This window comes from Gracilinanus agilis, chromosome 5 (assembly GCF_016433145.1).
Source record: "Gracilinanus agilis isolate LMUSP501 chromosome 5, AgileGrace, whole genome shotgun sequence".
Lineage (NCBI taxonomy): Eukaryota > Metazoa > Chordata > Mammalia > Didelphimorphia > Didelphidae > Gracilinanus > Gracilinanus agilis.
This window is the reverse complement of record NC_058134.1, coordinates 265,379,934-265,396,472: the sequence shown is the minus strand read 5'-3', so window position 1 is coordinate 265,396,472 and position 16,539 is coordinate 265,379,934. Positions and strand designations below refer to the sequence as shown.

General features: G+C 36.6%; 1 protein-coding gene across 1 annotated transcript in view; it reads right to left on the bottom strand.

The window, feature by feature from the left end:
• Positions 1-9,401: 9,401 nt before the first annotated feature.
• TSPAN8 (tetraspanin 8) overlaps positions 9,402-16,539 on the bottom strand; it is a 28,506-nt gene continuing 21,368 nt past the window's right edge. The window contains exons 6-8 of the mRNA XM_044678582.1: positions 15,986-16,120; positions 11,554-11,637; positions 9,402-9,695 (exon numbers count right to left, since the gene is read on the bottom strand). Of these exons, the coding sequence (XP_044534517.1) occupies positions 9,642-9,695; positions 11,554-11,637; positions 15,986-16,120 (273 nt within the window). The 3' untranslated portion in view covers positions 9,402-9,641. The remainder of the gene's footprint in view (positions 9,696-11,553; positions 11,638-15,985; positions 16,121-16,539) is intronic.

Genomic DNA, 16,539 nt, shown 5'->3' with positions numbered 1-16,539 from the left:
CATTCATTTATTTATCAATTTGCTTTTATTCATTCATTCTTTTGTATGTTTATTTTTCTTTTATTTCATAGATTAATTTTTTTTAACTCTTTTTTTTAAACTCTTACCTTCAGCATTAGAACCAATATTCTGTATTGATCCTAAGGCAGAAGAATGGTTCTAAGGCAATGGGGATTAAGTGATTTGTCCAGGGTCACATAGCTAAGAAGCATATTTTTAAATTAAAAATTGAAAAAAATAAAGAGACTTGGCAAACATCTAGAAACACAAGCCATGATTACAAAGACCCAACATGGCTTCATCAAGTACAGTTATACCAACTTCATTTTCATTTTAGAGAGGATTACTAAGCCAACAAATGAGGGTAACATGTTAACTGTGGTTTGCCTAGATTTTAGTAAAGCATTTGACAAAGTGGTCCATATTATCTTTGAGGAGGAGTTAGAGAGCTTCCTGTGTGAATGAAGATGTGACTCTTGTGCCCCAGGGGCACAGAGGGGGCTACTCCCGTCCCTCTCTCCACTGTACCTGAGGACATTTTTCACTTGCCCTCCTTTACCCAGCAGACCAGTGTGAGCCCTTCCTCCCTCCACTGTCTGGGTAATGAAGGGGGCTCACAGGCATCTTGAAAGAACAGACTGGGCACAAGATCTGTGCCCAATAACATTACAGATCTCTAAAAGGTTCACCAACACTGGATTAGCCCATAACATTATCAGATGGATTTAAACTGTTGGATGACCAGACTCAAAATGAAAGTGTTAATGCTCACTGTCAACATGGCAGGAGATGCCCAGTGAAGTACCCAAGGAATCTGTGCTTGGTTTGGTGCTGATTATCAGTATTACCAATGAGATGAATAAAAGCATGGGTTTTTAGCTGATCAGATTTGCAGATGACACAAAGCTGAGAGAGATAACTAACACAGAAGTTGACAAAGATGGGATCCAAAAGGATCTTAATAAGCTAGAGCATTGAGTTAAATCTAATGAGAGGAAATTCAATAAAGGAGAAATGATTGTAATCTTGCACTTGAGATCAAAAATCAACTTTGCAAGCAGAAGACAAGAGAAACACAGATAGAGGATGTTATGAAAAAGATCAGTAGGGACAGAGAGGTTAGGAGACTGCAAACTCACCATGGATGAGCAGTCATGATAACAGCAGCCAAAAATAACGAATACAATCCTGAACTGAATTAAGAGGGGCAGAGCTTCTAACAGTCTCTCTTTACTCTGCCCACATCACACCTCATCTATAGTATTGTGTTCAGTTCTGGGCCCCATAAAAAGAATATACATAATCTGGAAAATGTCCAGAGGAGGTCAACCATGAAGGTCCTTGAAGACCAAGTCATAAAAGGAACTAAATAGGTTTAACTTGTAGAAGAGGGGATGCTGGAGGAGGAGAGGACTCTGAGGAGAATAATGACTGCTCTCTTTAAGAATGTGAAGACCTGCCATGTAAAAGGGGGGCTAGATTTATACCATTTTTCCCCAGAAGACAGAGCCAGAAACAATGGGTGAAAGTTGAAAAAAGAAAAAGCAATATTAAGCTAAATGTCAGGAAACATGTCCTAACAATTAGAGCTATCTAAAGCAGTGGTTCCCAAACTTTTTTAGCCTACTGCCCCCTTTCCAGAAAAAATATTACTTAGTGCCCCTGGAAATTATTTTTTTAATTTAATAGCAATTAATGGGAAAGATAAATGCACCTGTGGCCATCACTGCCTCCCTGGATCGCTGCAGCACCCACCAGGGGGCGGTGGCACCCACTTTTGGAATCACTGCTCTAAAGGAAGAATATTATTAGAACATTACCTGTTCTATTGTACTGGGTACAGTAGAACAATTCACAGGACTAACTGCCATGTATTCTTCCATCCACCATTACTGATTTCCTGGCTGTTTTATTAAACAAGACCCTCCATCTCTCAACTACAGGCATTTCATCTGGTTGAAACTAATGCCTGGAATGTTCTGTTCTCCCTCCTCAATCCTGCCTACTGACTTCCCAGCTTTCCTTTAAATCCAAATCAAAATCCTGCTTTCTACGGGAAGTCTTTCCCAACCCCTCTTTATTCCAGTGCCTTCTCTCAATTAATGGCTGAAAAAGTTGTGGCATATATTTTTAATGAATACTATTGCACCATGAAAAATGACAAACAAGATGATCACAAAATGACTCGAAACCTATCTGAAGTGATACAAAGTGAAGTGAGCAGAACCAGAACATTGTACACAATAACAACAATAATGATGATCAACTGTGAATGACAACTATTATCTCTGAGGCAAGGATCCAAGACAACTTCAAAGGACTCTTGACAAAGAAGGATATCCACGGTCACAGAAGGAGCAGATGGAGTCCAAATGCAGATTGAAACATGTCACTCCACTTTATTTCCTTTATGAATTTTCCCTAGTGTAATTAATATGTGTCTTATTTCACAACATGACAAAGAAGGAAATACGTATGATACGACAAAAAATGTACAACATATATTTCTTGCCTTCTTAGGGGAGGAGAATGGGAGGAATGGGGGAAAAAGAATAAGGTATAAATTTTTGGACCTAAGTAATGTGAGAATTTGGCACACAGTTACATTTAATGAACTTTAAGTGATTAATTTAATAAACTGACTGATGGATTGATTGATACTCAAGTAAGAGGTGGTTAGTTTAAGCGAAACACAGGTGAACACTTGACAGGTATGTTATATTGGAATTCTTTTTGTTTACAGGTTGGATTAGATGGCCATTGAAATCTTCTCATACCCTCAAATTATGTGATTACATGTACTATAGGAACACAATTCACATATTTATTCATAACAAATACAAAGTAATATACAGAGCAGCACATTTGTGGCATTCAGAAAAGACTTCATGAAGAGGCGAATACCAAGTTCATTACAGGTGTGTGGGACAATTTGTGCCAACATCAAGGAGAAAGATGGATTGTTGTGTACAGAAAACACCAATTTGGCATTTTGGCTGAAACAGAGCAGACATGGAAAGAAATAATGCAAAATAAACCCGGAAAGGGAGGCGGGAGGCAAATTGTGAAGACAATTGACAAGAAAAATGAGGAAATATATCTACTTTACATTCAAAGATCCATTGGCATCTAGTGTATTTTATTTATTTTACCATCACTTTCCTCCCCCCAAAAAATCAGTTAATACTGAAATTTGAATAATCATTCTCAAAATCAGTCATGGTATCCATGGAGATTTTACAGTATACAGTCAATGATCCATGTAACCGCATGGTATAATAAAGAGCCAGCCTACTAGTCAAGTTCCTAATACATGGGAATTGTATGACCTTTAGAAAGTCGTTTAAGCTTCCAGAGCCCCAATAAATTCTTGACAATTATATTTGCAAACCAAATTATATTTTTATCAGGAAATTCACCTACCAATGAAATTCTATCATTGTAATGAGTCATTATCAATGAAATCAGCAAAATAAATAAATAGCCCAGCCTCATCCCCTAGAGCAGCTAAGATTCAGTGGATAGATCACTGGGCCCAGAATCAGGAAGACATTTTCATGAGTTCAAATCCAACCTCATTTACTGTGTGACCCTGGGCAAGTCACTTAACCCTGTTTGCCTCAGGTTCCTATGAGTTAGAGAAGGAGATGGGAAACCACTCCAGTATCTTTGCCAAGAAAACCACAAATATGGTCATGAAGAGTTAAGATACTACTAAAAGGACCGAACATCACCTCAAATCCTTTTTCTAAAATTGAGCAAAGGCATAAAACAAAACAAAAACATTTAACCAGGTACAAATCTGTGTTAACATTCAACCATAAAGATGTTCTACAAAAGGGGCTATCTATCTATCTATCTATCTATCTATCTATCTATCTATCTATCTACCTTTCTGTCTATCTATCTACCTTTCTGTCTGTCTGTCTGTCTGTCTATCTATCTATCTACCTTCTGTCTATCTATCTACCTTTCTGTCTATCTATCTGTCTATCTATCTATCTATGTATATATGTTTGTAGGAAAATTGGATGAGATAAAAGAATGTTTCACCTAGTGTTTCAACCTAGTAGAGTTCACACTGCCCCTGAGATTTTTTTTCCAAGATTTTCTAGTTGGATACACTCCAAGAATTAAAATTTCACACCTTTCTTCTTGGAGTCTGAGAAACCATTAGTCTTTCAAGCCACTAAGGTAATTAGTAAGAAAAGTGAGATGTGAATAAAGATTTAAAGGCTTAGCCAATGTCACACAAAATGATGTCCAAAACCAAAAATACAGACCAAGTCTCCCAGCCCCAGCCCCACGAGACTCTTTCTTTCTTTCCCTATCCATCCAGTAAATGTTGCCTCATTCCATTCCATTAGGCAAAATGGATACTTATTCTGTTTCTAAGAATTTGCTGGGTTTTGTTTGACTTCTCTAACTCCATTGCAAGCTTTGTGTTACTGTTGTCATTTTGGAGTTCTCTCTCCTTTTTAAAGTTCTAGTTTCCATTTATGCATTGGTTAATGCTTTGTTAATAAGATTCCTGAAAATTGGAGGTTTGAACTTTTTGCCAAGAAATTGAACCTGTTTTCCAGACATTTAATCCCTCTGGGAAATAGAAGGCTCTACTGGAATTCTTTGAAATAGTGTCACAACTGAATTCTTGTGGAGGTATTCGGGGTCTAGTCGAATGCCATGTTCACTTCACTTAGCTGTGTCTTTTGGCTTTGCTGTGGCTGATCCTCGGGCAGCGTTAAACAGAAATGACTTATTTGGGCCTCACCTTCCCTGGCAAAGATGACGAGGCTTGTCTAATTACTCTTCTTGTTCTTACGCTTTTCTAACATCTCTGGAATTGACATTTATGTTCCTTTGTAATTCCTCTTTGCCATTTTATAGTGCATTCTTGGCTCATTATCTTTATTCTGTCTACTTGGTTTCACTGACTGCATCGGACGGCTAGATGGAACCTTGGATTCATTCACTGTGGAAAATAATGATTTATGCGGTAAATCGCACATTAAATTTCATTTCAGAAATCCCAGACCTGGAAGGTAAAGGGATGAATACCTTCTTTTATTTTCTTTTATCTTGAAAATGTTATTGATAATGTTAAATATACTCTTTCACTTTCAAATTTTATCCATCTCCATTTCCTTACCCAGGGATCATCATTAAGAAAAAAACTTTAACCCTTAAACTTAAAAAAAAAAAAATTTGAAACTTATAAGAGCAGCTGGGTGGCTCAGTGGATTGAGAGCCAGGTCTAGAGATGGGAGGTCCTGGGTTCAAACCCGGCCTCAGCCACTTCCCAGCTGTGTGACCCTGGGCAAGTCACTTGACCTCCATTGCCTACCCTTACCACTCTTTTGCCTTGGAACCAATACATAATATTGACTCCAAGTTGGAAGGTAAGGATTTTTAATTAAAAAACAAAACAAAAAAATCCTTGAAACTTAAAAAACTTAAAACTTAAATATTCAAATGGGTCTTTGATTTTATCAATTTAAAATTGAAGTTTATATTCTATTCATTTGAGCCCTTTCTCTGTGACCCTCATTCATGTCTTCCCAAAAGTTGACCACAAATATATATTCGGTATGGAATTTTGGAAAAGTTCAACAAAACTAACTAGGACAACATCTGAGTATCAGAGTGAATGCAATGCTCCATGCTAATAGTAGCAAAACCATCTACACATGCCCATTTAAAGGATATAAGAATGTACATTTTTTTTTCCTTCTCATGGGGTCAACCTTCAATGGAGTGTTCAACATTTATTAGATTGTTCAGTTTCATTTTTTCTTCTTCTATTCAGTTTTTATAATACGTATATATTTTAATTTTCTGGTCCTATTTACTTTACTTGGCACAGGTTCATAAATTTTTCTAATGCATCTCTATCCTCTTCTTATTGTTTCTCAGTATATTTAGTATTATTAATACTAGTAATTATTAGCACTAATCATTTTTAATTAATTTTAAAATTAAAAAGTATTTTATTTATATTACATATTACATAAACTATATATAATTTTTAAATTAAATTTAAAATATTACTAGCACTAATTATTAGTACATACTAATTAGAATTATTTCATTATATTCATGTTATCAGTTTGTTTAGCCAATCCCTATCCACTTGGGCATCTACTTTCTTGTCCATTTCATTTTTTTTAAGCCTTAAGTTCTATTTTAGAATTGATACTAAGTATTGGTTCCAAGACAGTACAGTAAGGACTAAGCAATGAGGATTAAATGACTTGCCCAGGGTCACATAGCTAGGAAGTATCTGAGGCCAAATTTGAACCAAGGAACTCTGATCTCTAGGTCTTGACTCTCAATCCATTGAGCCACCTATCTGCCCCGCCATACATTAAGTTGTTTTTTTTTTTAATTTTTTTAACATTTATTAATATTCATTTTTAACATGGTTACATGATTCATGCTCCACCTTTCCCCTTCAACCCCCCTCCTGCAACCCCCCCCCACCCATGGCCGATGCGCATTTCCACTAGTTTTGTCAAGACCAATTTCCAAATTGTTGGTAGTTGCATTGGTGTGGTGGTTTCGAGTCCACACCCTCAATCATATACATTGTTTTAAATTATAAGAAAAATTCACATGTATACAATGAAAAGATCTGAATCTTAATGGAGATCCCCCTATTAGATCGTAACCTCATATTGGTAAACTTGTTTTTAAATATTTTGTTGACTTGATTTCAGCATATTTAAAGTTTTCTTGCTAGTCCTATAAATTGCATGCATTTATGAGAAGGGATCTATACTTGCTTGACCTGACTGCCAAGGGATCTAGCGCACCGAAAAAAATTTATTTTAAAACATCTCATGAGTCAGGAAGACTAATTTTTCCTGGTCTGACATTTCAGTGATTTCATCATACCCGATTCATAATATTTGTCTTGAGACAACTAAAGTCTTCTAGACATTCTTCAGTGCCTCAGACGTTCTCAAAGCAGAAACTGCTTTCAAAAAGGCACTTGAACCTTCCACGTGGTCAAGATCAGAAGGTGGCTTTATGCTGTTTTTAATTTGTGGCTCTCCAGATTCCTTTTTTTTTTCCCTGAAGCTCTTATGATCTATGACATTCGAGTCAGACTGGAAAGCCAGACAATTTCCTTAGCTAGAAATAACCTATACACTTTTTATCAAGGAAATCCTGATTTTCCACTTGACTTCAAACCAATTATAGTCCTATATATATATCTCATGCACATGTTCTATGATACCCTACCCAATTATAAGGTAGGTACTATAATTACTTCCATTTCACAACCAAGACAATTGAGGGAAAGAGTTGGTAAATAGTAAATAGAGCCAGGCCAAAAAGGAGAGATCCTGGGTTCAAATCTGACCTCATACACCTCCTAGCTATGTGACCCCAGGCAAGTGTTCCAATTAAAATTCTCTGCAGACTGTGTATTAACTTAAAATTATTCATTAAATAGGGAAAAGCAGGATGGAGAAACAAAAAAGGCTGGTTGCCTAGCTTATCAGAGCTGGCTACTCACCTTGGAATCTCCATTCAGTCCCATTGCTTGGCTTGATCCATAACTTATACCCACCACCAAGACATCACTTTTTCTGAGTCTCCTCAATTGGGCAGATCTAGTCTGCGTCTGGGTCAGAGGCGAGTCTTCTGGATGCATCCTCCTCACCCAGACAAGCCTCAGGTCTGGTTTTTAATTCAAAGGACGGGCGGGAGACTGAAATGGATTTTCAAATTTAAAATGATACTTTCCCTTTCAAAAAGGAAAGAGGGGTGCAGATTAAATTCTCACACAAATCACTTAAGCCCCAGTTGCCTAGTCCATACCCTTCTGCCTTGGAATTTGAATTTAGCATCAATTCTAAGACAGAAGGTAAAGGTCTTTTTTTAGTTATTAAGTGACCTACCACGGATCATATAGCTAATCAATTTCTATTTATTACTTTTAAGGACTCAGGTTTTTCCAATGAACCTTATGCTTTCTAATGGATCTCTGTACTGATGATTTATTTATCACCAGACACACATCAAAATGCTGGCCATTGCAATCCAGGCCAGTTCTACTTCCTTATACTCATTAAAGTATGAGGTAGTCATCTCCAGAAGGAGAGGGCCTCAGTTCAAATACTGTCTTCTAGTTTTATTCTATAAGTAATTTAGACAAGTCACAATCTTCTTGGAAATCAGTGTTTCTCACAGGGAACAAGATAGGGTTGATGGATCAGGTAGGTGACTTCTTCTACTATGCCTTTAGTTTCCTAAATGAGATAAAAGGAAAGCTACTGGATTAAGAACAGAAAGAGACTTTGGAGAGAGGTAAGACAGACTGGGGAGCAGTTAGGGGTGAAGTGGATAGTGCTGGAATTGGGTTCCAATCTGGTCTCAAGTCATTTCTTAGCTCTATGACCCTGGTCAAGTCATTTAACCCTGTTTGCTTCAGTTTCTTCATTTGGAAAATGAGCTAGAAGGAAAAGGCAAACCATTTCAATATCTTTGCTAAGAAAACCAAATAGGGTCACAAAGAATCAAACACAACTGAAATGAAACAAAGAGGGAATAAGGTAGAACAGTCATATGCTGGAGTGCCATAGAACACAACTGGTTGGAAGTTCTCTTTATTTTCAATGAATTGGGAGTCAGGGGGCCTGAGTTGGAATACTGATGGCCACCAGCCATTTGTGTTAAGGGTAAATAATTTAATCTCTCTAGTTTTAGTTTTTCTCATCCAAAAATGGAGGTAAAGAGGACAGATTAGGAGATCTCTAAGGTTTCTTTCAAAACCAAGTCTATGCACTAAATGATAATTCTAGTCCAATTATCAATAATATGGAATTAAGTCTTGATACATGTAAAACCCAGTGGAATTGTGGGTCGGCTAAGGGGGCTTAGGGGAGAGGGAAAGAACATGAAATATGTAATTATGGGGAAATATTCAAAATAAAAACGATAATAAAAAAATAAATTAAAAAAACAAGTCTATGATGGCTATATGATTGGGGATGCCGACTGGAGATTCAAGAAATCAAGGTCTGAGTCTCTAGTAAGTAATTTTGTTATGCTGAGTAAATCATTTGATGTTTGTGATCTTCAGTTGTCTCCTCTGTAAAACAAGAGAGGCCTATACTATTCATCTCTAAGAGCCATCCCAATGTAAACATTATGTGAATCTAAACTTATATAATTGCCTACTGCAGGAGAGAGAGCCTCTCCTGCCTCAGGAATTTCAGCCACAGAGTCAATCAAACCACAAAAAGGAAAAAAATTATTGCTTCAGAAAAGCTGAGATTTATACCTGCAACTAACTGTTCTGTCACTTGGAGACTTAAAATCGCTCTACTGGGTAACTTGAGATGAACATTTATAACCCTGCCACTTGAATACAATGATCAGAGAAAGAAATGTCAATTAAAACAAAATTTTTTTATTCTGAAAATAATATACATCCATATCATTTATTCCTATGACACACAACTCTTAAACACATCTGGTACATAACGAAATGTAGTTATGCTTTCTGCAAAATCAAATATTTTAGCAAACCGGCTACTATTTGACAAAGCTGTACAGTTTTGTTTTGTTTTTTAAGCAAAGCTAATTGTGAAAAGGCTGATTTGGTAGGTGACAGATTAATTCCTGCAGTTTCAGTTTGGCCCAATCTGGCGCCATAAGACATAAGAAAAGACCAGGCCAAGAATCTAGGAAAAAAAAAAAAAAGCATTGTGTTATGTGATGGTTTTGAAAATCACTGGTTCCAATAGATTATACTACTACAGAATCATAATACAAAGAAACAAGCAACAACATTTGCTGAGTAAGTTTCCCCTTATCTTGCCACCTCCTAGCCATCTCTTCACCATACTGTCACTTACCCAAACTCCACCTTCCAGCTTCTTTTTTTGCCCTTATCTCCCCCCAACTGGAATATAAGCTCTTTTAAGAGCAGTCTCAATTTTGCTTATTTCCATTATTATCTCTAGCCCCTAGTACGGTGAGCAGAACAACGTGTAGTGAATGTTTTAGCTATTTATCTGTCCAACTATCATCTTTCATCTCTTTTATCTATTTCCCACCTATTTATCTGTGCCTTTCATCTTCCTATCTAGTTAAATATATATCTAAAAGAGAATCCTCATTACAACATGTGAGCCAAATGTTCAACTAACCTCTTCAAGAAGATTCTTCTTCCCTTGTCCTGAGGGTAGGGGAACCCACCATTTCCTAAGGCAATCCATTCCACTTCTGCAAAGCTCCAATTAATACTGAGTTTCTCTAGCCATACATCCTATCCACTATTCCAAGTTCCATTCAAAAGAACAAGTCTAATCCCTCTAACGCATGGTAATCTTTCCAATACTTTAAAATGATTATACTGGCCACCTACAGTACCGATCTCACTCAAAACCATTCCGAACACTGGCCACCTTTTTTCTTCCTGAGAACATAGATGGAATCAAACAAGGTAGACAATACATATTGATATTTATCTCTTTGGAACAAACATCTTCAATTAGTCAAAAGTGAATTCTATTATGTCTCCTATAGGCGTGGTAGCCACTATTACTTCACTTCCTGTTCTTCCATTTTACTATCATGTCACTTCCTGTACTTCCATCTTGCCATTATGTCACTTCCTGTCCTTCCATCTTACTATTGTCTCTTCCTGTCCTTCCATCTTGCAATTATATCACTTCCTGTTCTTCTATCTTACTATTATGTCACTTCCTGTCCTTCCATCTTGCTATTATATCACTTCCTGTTCTTCCATCTTGGCTTCCTTAGAAGAGACTTAGTAAGTTATCCAGATACCTGATCGACACCTTGCTCTAGGAAGTCTACTCTGGGCATCTCCCCAAGACCTCTCTCCTTCCTGATCCAAAGAATTAGAGGAAAATAAAAGCAGCCACAAGAACCTCAGTGCGAGCAGCTGGGTGGCTTAGTGGATTGAGAGACAGGCCTAGAGATGGGAGGTCCTGGGTTCAAACGTGGCCTCAGACACTTCCCAGCTGTGAGACCCTGGGCAAGTCACTTAACCCCCATTGCCTAGCCCTTATTGCTTTTTCTGCCTTGGAGCCAATACATAGGTACTAATGAAGTAACAGGGGCCCAGCAAAGAACTAGCTTTTTTTATGTTTATAATTTAGGGAGGATTGATTCACCTTACTGGTTCATAAGGTATGTTCAGAAGTTCATCCAAATGAGCCCATGCTCTTTTTATTCTAAGGTGGGGGGTTTGGAATGAAGTTGCAATATTTTACTTAATTTCTAAGAGTTTTTTGCTTTATCCAAAAAAGAAAATCTCAGGGGGAAGAGGATATGAAGCCTAGGCTGGCTCAATGTCCATTTTCTTTTCAGAAATCAAGGAGATAAAAATTGTAATGTTTTTCTCTTGACTTAAAAAGGTTTAATTCACTTTCAATTTGAAAGGACAACTAAGATTAAGAACAAAGGTAAAGTCTAAATGAATTCTTTGTTTTCATTATTGATATCATACAAAGCAGGCTCATCCCCAAAAGTGCAAGATAAAGCAATGAGAATGTAAATAATTACACTTACCTCAATCACTGCCACTCCAAATGCAATCCCAGCAACAATCATCAAATTTTTCTTCAAGTAGGTGATAAGATATTGACCACATGACTGTAAAAAAAAGGTTAATATTACAAAGGGTTTGCTTATATGTTAACCTTTTTAGTAAAGAGATAAATTCCACAGATAACCAAGGATGGGTTGCAATCTACATTGCTGGAAGGAAAACCTCCATTGATGAGATCATAAGTCCACCGGAAAATTGTAGTAATGTAGTAAAGTAGAATTGAAGCCAAGGAATGTGTAGTTTTCCATCTTTGTGCCAATCCAGTGTCTTCAATAGGATGTGCTTAAACATTTATTTCATTTTGAGCCTGAAACTCTACAGAAATGCACTGGCACAAAGTCAAATTAATTATTATAAAGGAAAGAGCTGTGTCGTCTCCCTCATTAGACTGGGAGCTCCTTGTGGGCAGGGATTTTCTTTTGCTTTTTTTTATTCCCATATTCCCAATGCATGGCCCACAGCAGATAAATGTTTATTGACTAACTAAACAGACTAGCAAACTGCCTAAAACTATAAAATTAAAATAATGCATTTTTTCTTTGAATTCCAATAGAAATATTGGGGTTCTTTTTCTCTTAGTTCTTAAGATATGTTTTTTTTCTAAATCAGTTGAGCCATCATTAGCTACCTATCAATATTAATGAGCACCTACCATGTACCAGACACTGCAAAAGACCAGACACAGAAAGACAAAAGTTAAAGTGCCTTGCTCTGCTCTTAAAATTCTATTTTTTAAAAAGATCTGTCTTCTTCTGATTGCTAGATTTATAAGATTAATCCCAAACAGTCCTAATTTAAATAATATAAAATAGTCTATTTTCTTCTTGTTACATTAAATTTTCTATCAACATTTTAGTAGTCATTTTACTTGTTTTCTTTTAAAAGAGGGAAAGGAAGTTCTAGGCATCACACTTGTACTAAAGTCCTAGTTAAGATACCGTATTGAGGTAAAAGAACAACACAAGTGTCCAAAGACTAAACCAATGTAGGCCAGCTCTGGAAGGTGCTGCTAGTCTGGGAAGAATTGGTGATTGAGCCAGCCTAAACGTAAATGATACCCAAGAAGCTAGAAGACTGCATACTCTACTCTAGATGATGCTTTTTTTTTTTTTTTGACACAGCAGCTTACTAAGGCCACCTTCCAAGGAATAGAAAGGGTTTGATTCTAATTGATCTGACAGCCTTATCTCTTCCTCTCAAATCTGTCCTAAATGAAGCTGCCAGATTGAGTTCTTTTTCTGATAAAATTTTGTTGTTTTTTTTTTTAATTCTAAACTTCAATTGGGGCAAGAATGAGTTTCCATATACATAACAAAAGAATGAGGATGGTACTTGAATCTGTGAATCTCCATTTCAAAATATTTGTTCCAATTGCTAATTTTTTTTGTTTCACTACCTTATTAAAATCCCTCTTCTTCCAATTAAAATGAGACAAAAGAAAAGGAGAGAGAAAGCTACACACTGGCCATATCCAAAAATGTATCTCTTTTTAGATCTTAAGCTTACTTCAGAGATAATAGAGAGCCACTTAAATATATTGAGTAGGGAAATGGCACAGTTGGGTCTGCACTTAAGAAAAATCACTTCTCGGCTCACTTCCATCACTTGCATTCGTTATTTGTGGGTTTAGGCCCTAGAGGGCAGCGGCTACCTTGAGGTTCAAGGAAAGGGAAACCCATTCCTAACACTAGAGCTAATAGTCTTCTACAGTGGACTTCCCATCAATAATTAGACAATAAACAATTATTTCTTATGGTAGGTATTTTCTAAGATGGCATAGTAGAAGCAATATTTGCAAAACATTTCCCTTAAAAGTCCTAAAATGCATTTTTCTCACAAGTAAGAGAGTACCATGGAGGAGAGGCAGCTCATAGTGCCTGATAATCTCCGAATAATATTCATGCATGTTCTACAAGGTAAATCATATTAGGTTTGTTCCTAGGTTCTGATACTTTCCAAACCCAACTCGATTTCCAGGGCTAGTTCTTTCCAAGGGATAACTGGCTCTTCTCTCTGCTGCCAAGAAATGTATTCTTCTAAGCTGCTTCCTCCCTTCAGTGTCTCTGTCTACCTCTGTCTGAAATGTGTATCTCTATTTCCTCAAGTGTGACTTGAATTCTTTTTTATTGTTGTTTGTCCTTTGTTTTCTTAAACATTTATTAATATTTATTCTTTAGAAAAGTTAACATGGTTACATAATTCATGCTCTTACTTTCCCCTTCACCCCCCCCCCCACCTCCCTCCGCCCATGGCGGATACATATTCCCACTGGTTTTAACAGGTGTGTGACTTGAGATTGATTCTTGAGAAGCAACGAACTCTCAAATTGCTAGATAGAGTATCTTGCTCTAGTCAAGTTACATTAGACACGATGGGGAAACATCATGAAGATGACAGGGTCTTGGGGGAGAAGGAAGTCTTTCTCCCCTTTAAAAGAATCTCCTTTAGAGTGTTCCCAAGCCTTCATTGCCTCCTAGTCTCCATTGCTTAGTTATTCAAAGGCCTCAGAAAGGAATCTAATTTGTTTGCTCAATCAATCATGTTATTCCCTTCTGAAGCAATAAGAGACATTCAGTCTTTGTAAAAAAGTCATAGGAAAATCTAACACCTTATTTCTACTTCTTCACACCTTGTGGGATTGTAGAAAAATTCCTTAACTCTTCTGCAATGTGATGTTTATCTCTTTATTTCTTCTAAAATTACAATTCTAATATGGTAGGTGGCCACAATGCTTACAAGTAGGGTAAGTTGGAATCAGCACTGGGGGCTAGGATGGCGATTTTTTTCAGGTTTGAGTATGGGAGCTGGAGCCAAGTAAAATATGGTACTCCTGTCAAACAGACCCAGGCATTTTTAACGGAGAGATTAGTATGGCTATAATTGTACATGTGAGAACAATATGGTAATATTCCATTTGATTTTTAAATGCCACTGCAAGACTCTTATTAGATAATCGTCATCCCTTCATATAATTTGTTTCCCTCTTCACATGGAATCCACAATTTAGAAAACTGTTACATCATTCAGAGTAAACCAGAAGACTAATGAACATTTGATAGACAGCTGGGTTATCCTTGCAAAAATTAAAAACAAAAACAAAACAAACATGAATTATGATCATTCCAAGATTTGTAGTTTTCCAGACTTCTCACAACTGACACAAGGCAGATGGAAATATTTTGTGAATTTATGACCTGCCTTTTGGGAAAGTGATATATCAGTGAGCCTATATTCGACTGAATTATGTGTGAACTTATAGGGTGTTTTTCTTTTTTTTTTAATGGTTGTAGATCATTATAGAGGTTTTCAAAAATCTTAAAGATGGAATTTCTAAGGAATAAATCTTTAACTGGAGAAAAACTGCATTATGAAAACTATATGTACTTGCTTTCCCAAGAACCTAGCTAGAAACTGCTAAATAAGCCTATATTTACTGGCAGAGCTTAGTCTGCCTTTAGAAATGTTTTCCCCACAAAAATGGGTGGTAGTAGAAAAATGGTCATGTGGTACTAAAATTCAGGCTCCCCTATGAGTTACTATAGTTAAGGGCAGCAGTAGTAAGTTCTTCAGAAAAGATCCACTAATGTCTTGATAAGAGCAAATATGAAGATTGGAATCATTTTATTAAACACGTGTTTCTTTTCCCACTCAGGCTTTCTGTTGTTGTTCCTATTTCTCAATTCTCCGTTAGGGTCACCAGTACTAGGAAAGATGCCAGTGCCAAATGGAACCTTCTGGCATTGTGGAATATAATCTTATTAATATCAGTTATCAATTATGTATGGTGTGTCCTTTCTATTTAAAAGATCTCACAAACCTAGCTTTGTGCTCTAACCATCAAAAAAGCAGTAGAGTTCTCTGTAGTTTCCTAGGCCAACATTTTCTTCAGTAGTTTCCTAAATTAGCAGTTTAAGCCACTCACTGTCAAGGGCCAAATGAATGTGCTAAAGCTCAAATTCTACATGTATGTGAAAGTCCTGCTCAATTTCTTGCTAAAAATTAAAGATTATTTCCTTAAAGGAAATTCTGAAGTTTGCAAAGGATCCATTTCTCTTTTGTTCTAAATTATGCAGCAAAAACCTTGAAGCGAGCTTCAAGATAGCAATAGAGATCACTGCAAAAGACTAAACCTTTTCTCATTTTTAAATTTTCCTCCTCCTTCCTATTGTAGAAAACATGTATGATATTTTTCAGAAGTACCTGGAGAAACTAGCCACATCCATTTTTTCTTAGTATTATTAATATTCTTGTTCTTTCCAAAAAGACTTCTAATTTAGCACCACTGTTTGAACCAGGTTTCTTTTTCTAATTTTCTTTAGGATGAGTATTTTCACATTAAAAAAGAAACAAAAGAACTATTTACCTACAAAAGTAAATTTATCCAGTTCTTACCTCTCTGTAAACATGTTTTCCCTCATAGTCTTCACAGTCATTAAATATATCATTTGGACATTCACATGATGCACTGTACTTGTAGAAGTTCCTTCCCCAGTCAGCAGCTCCTTTGACCAAGCCACAGCATTTAAACTTTGGGATAAAAAGGGAGATTAAAGGTTACCTCTGCAACTAGTTAGGTCTCTCTTATACCAACACAACCCTACTCCATCCCATTATGATCATTCTTTTACTTTCTTTTACTCATTGTTCCTTCAAAATTTACATATTTGTGTAACAGGAAAACTACTCATCTCTCTTCCAAATCCATGCCTTTGTGTGACATTACCCATAGGAATCTCAACCTACGTCTTACCCAGATCACCGTGACCCCAGGCCTGGTGCCCTGTCCATCCACCATGCCAACTAGCTGCCCCAATCTCAGTCTACTTCAAAGCTCAGCTGAACCTTTCCTAATCCTACCAATTGCTAGGGTCAAACCCCATCTTTTCTTTTTAACAACTAATATCAACTTTAATTTATTTCATACATATTATTTATTTATGTATGCA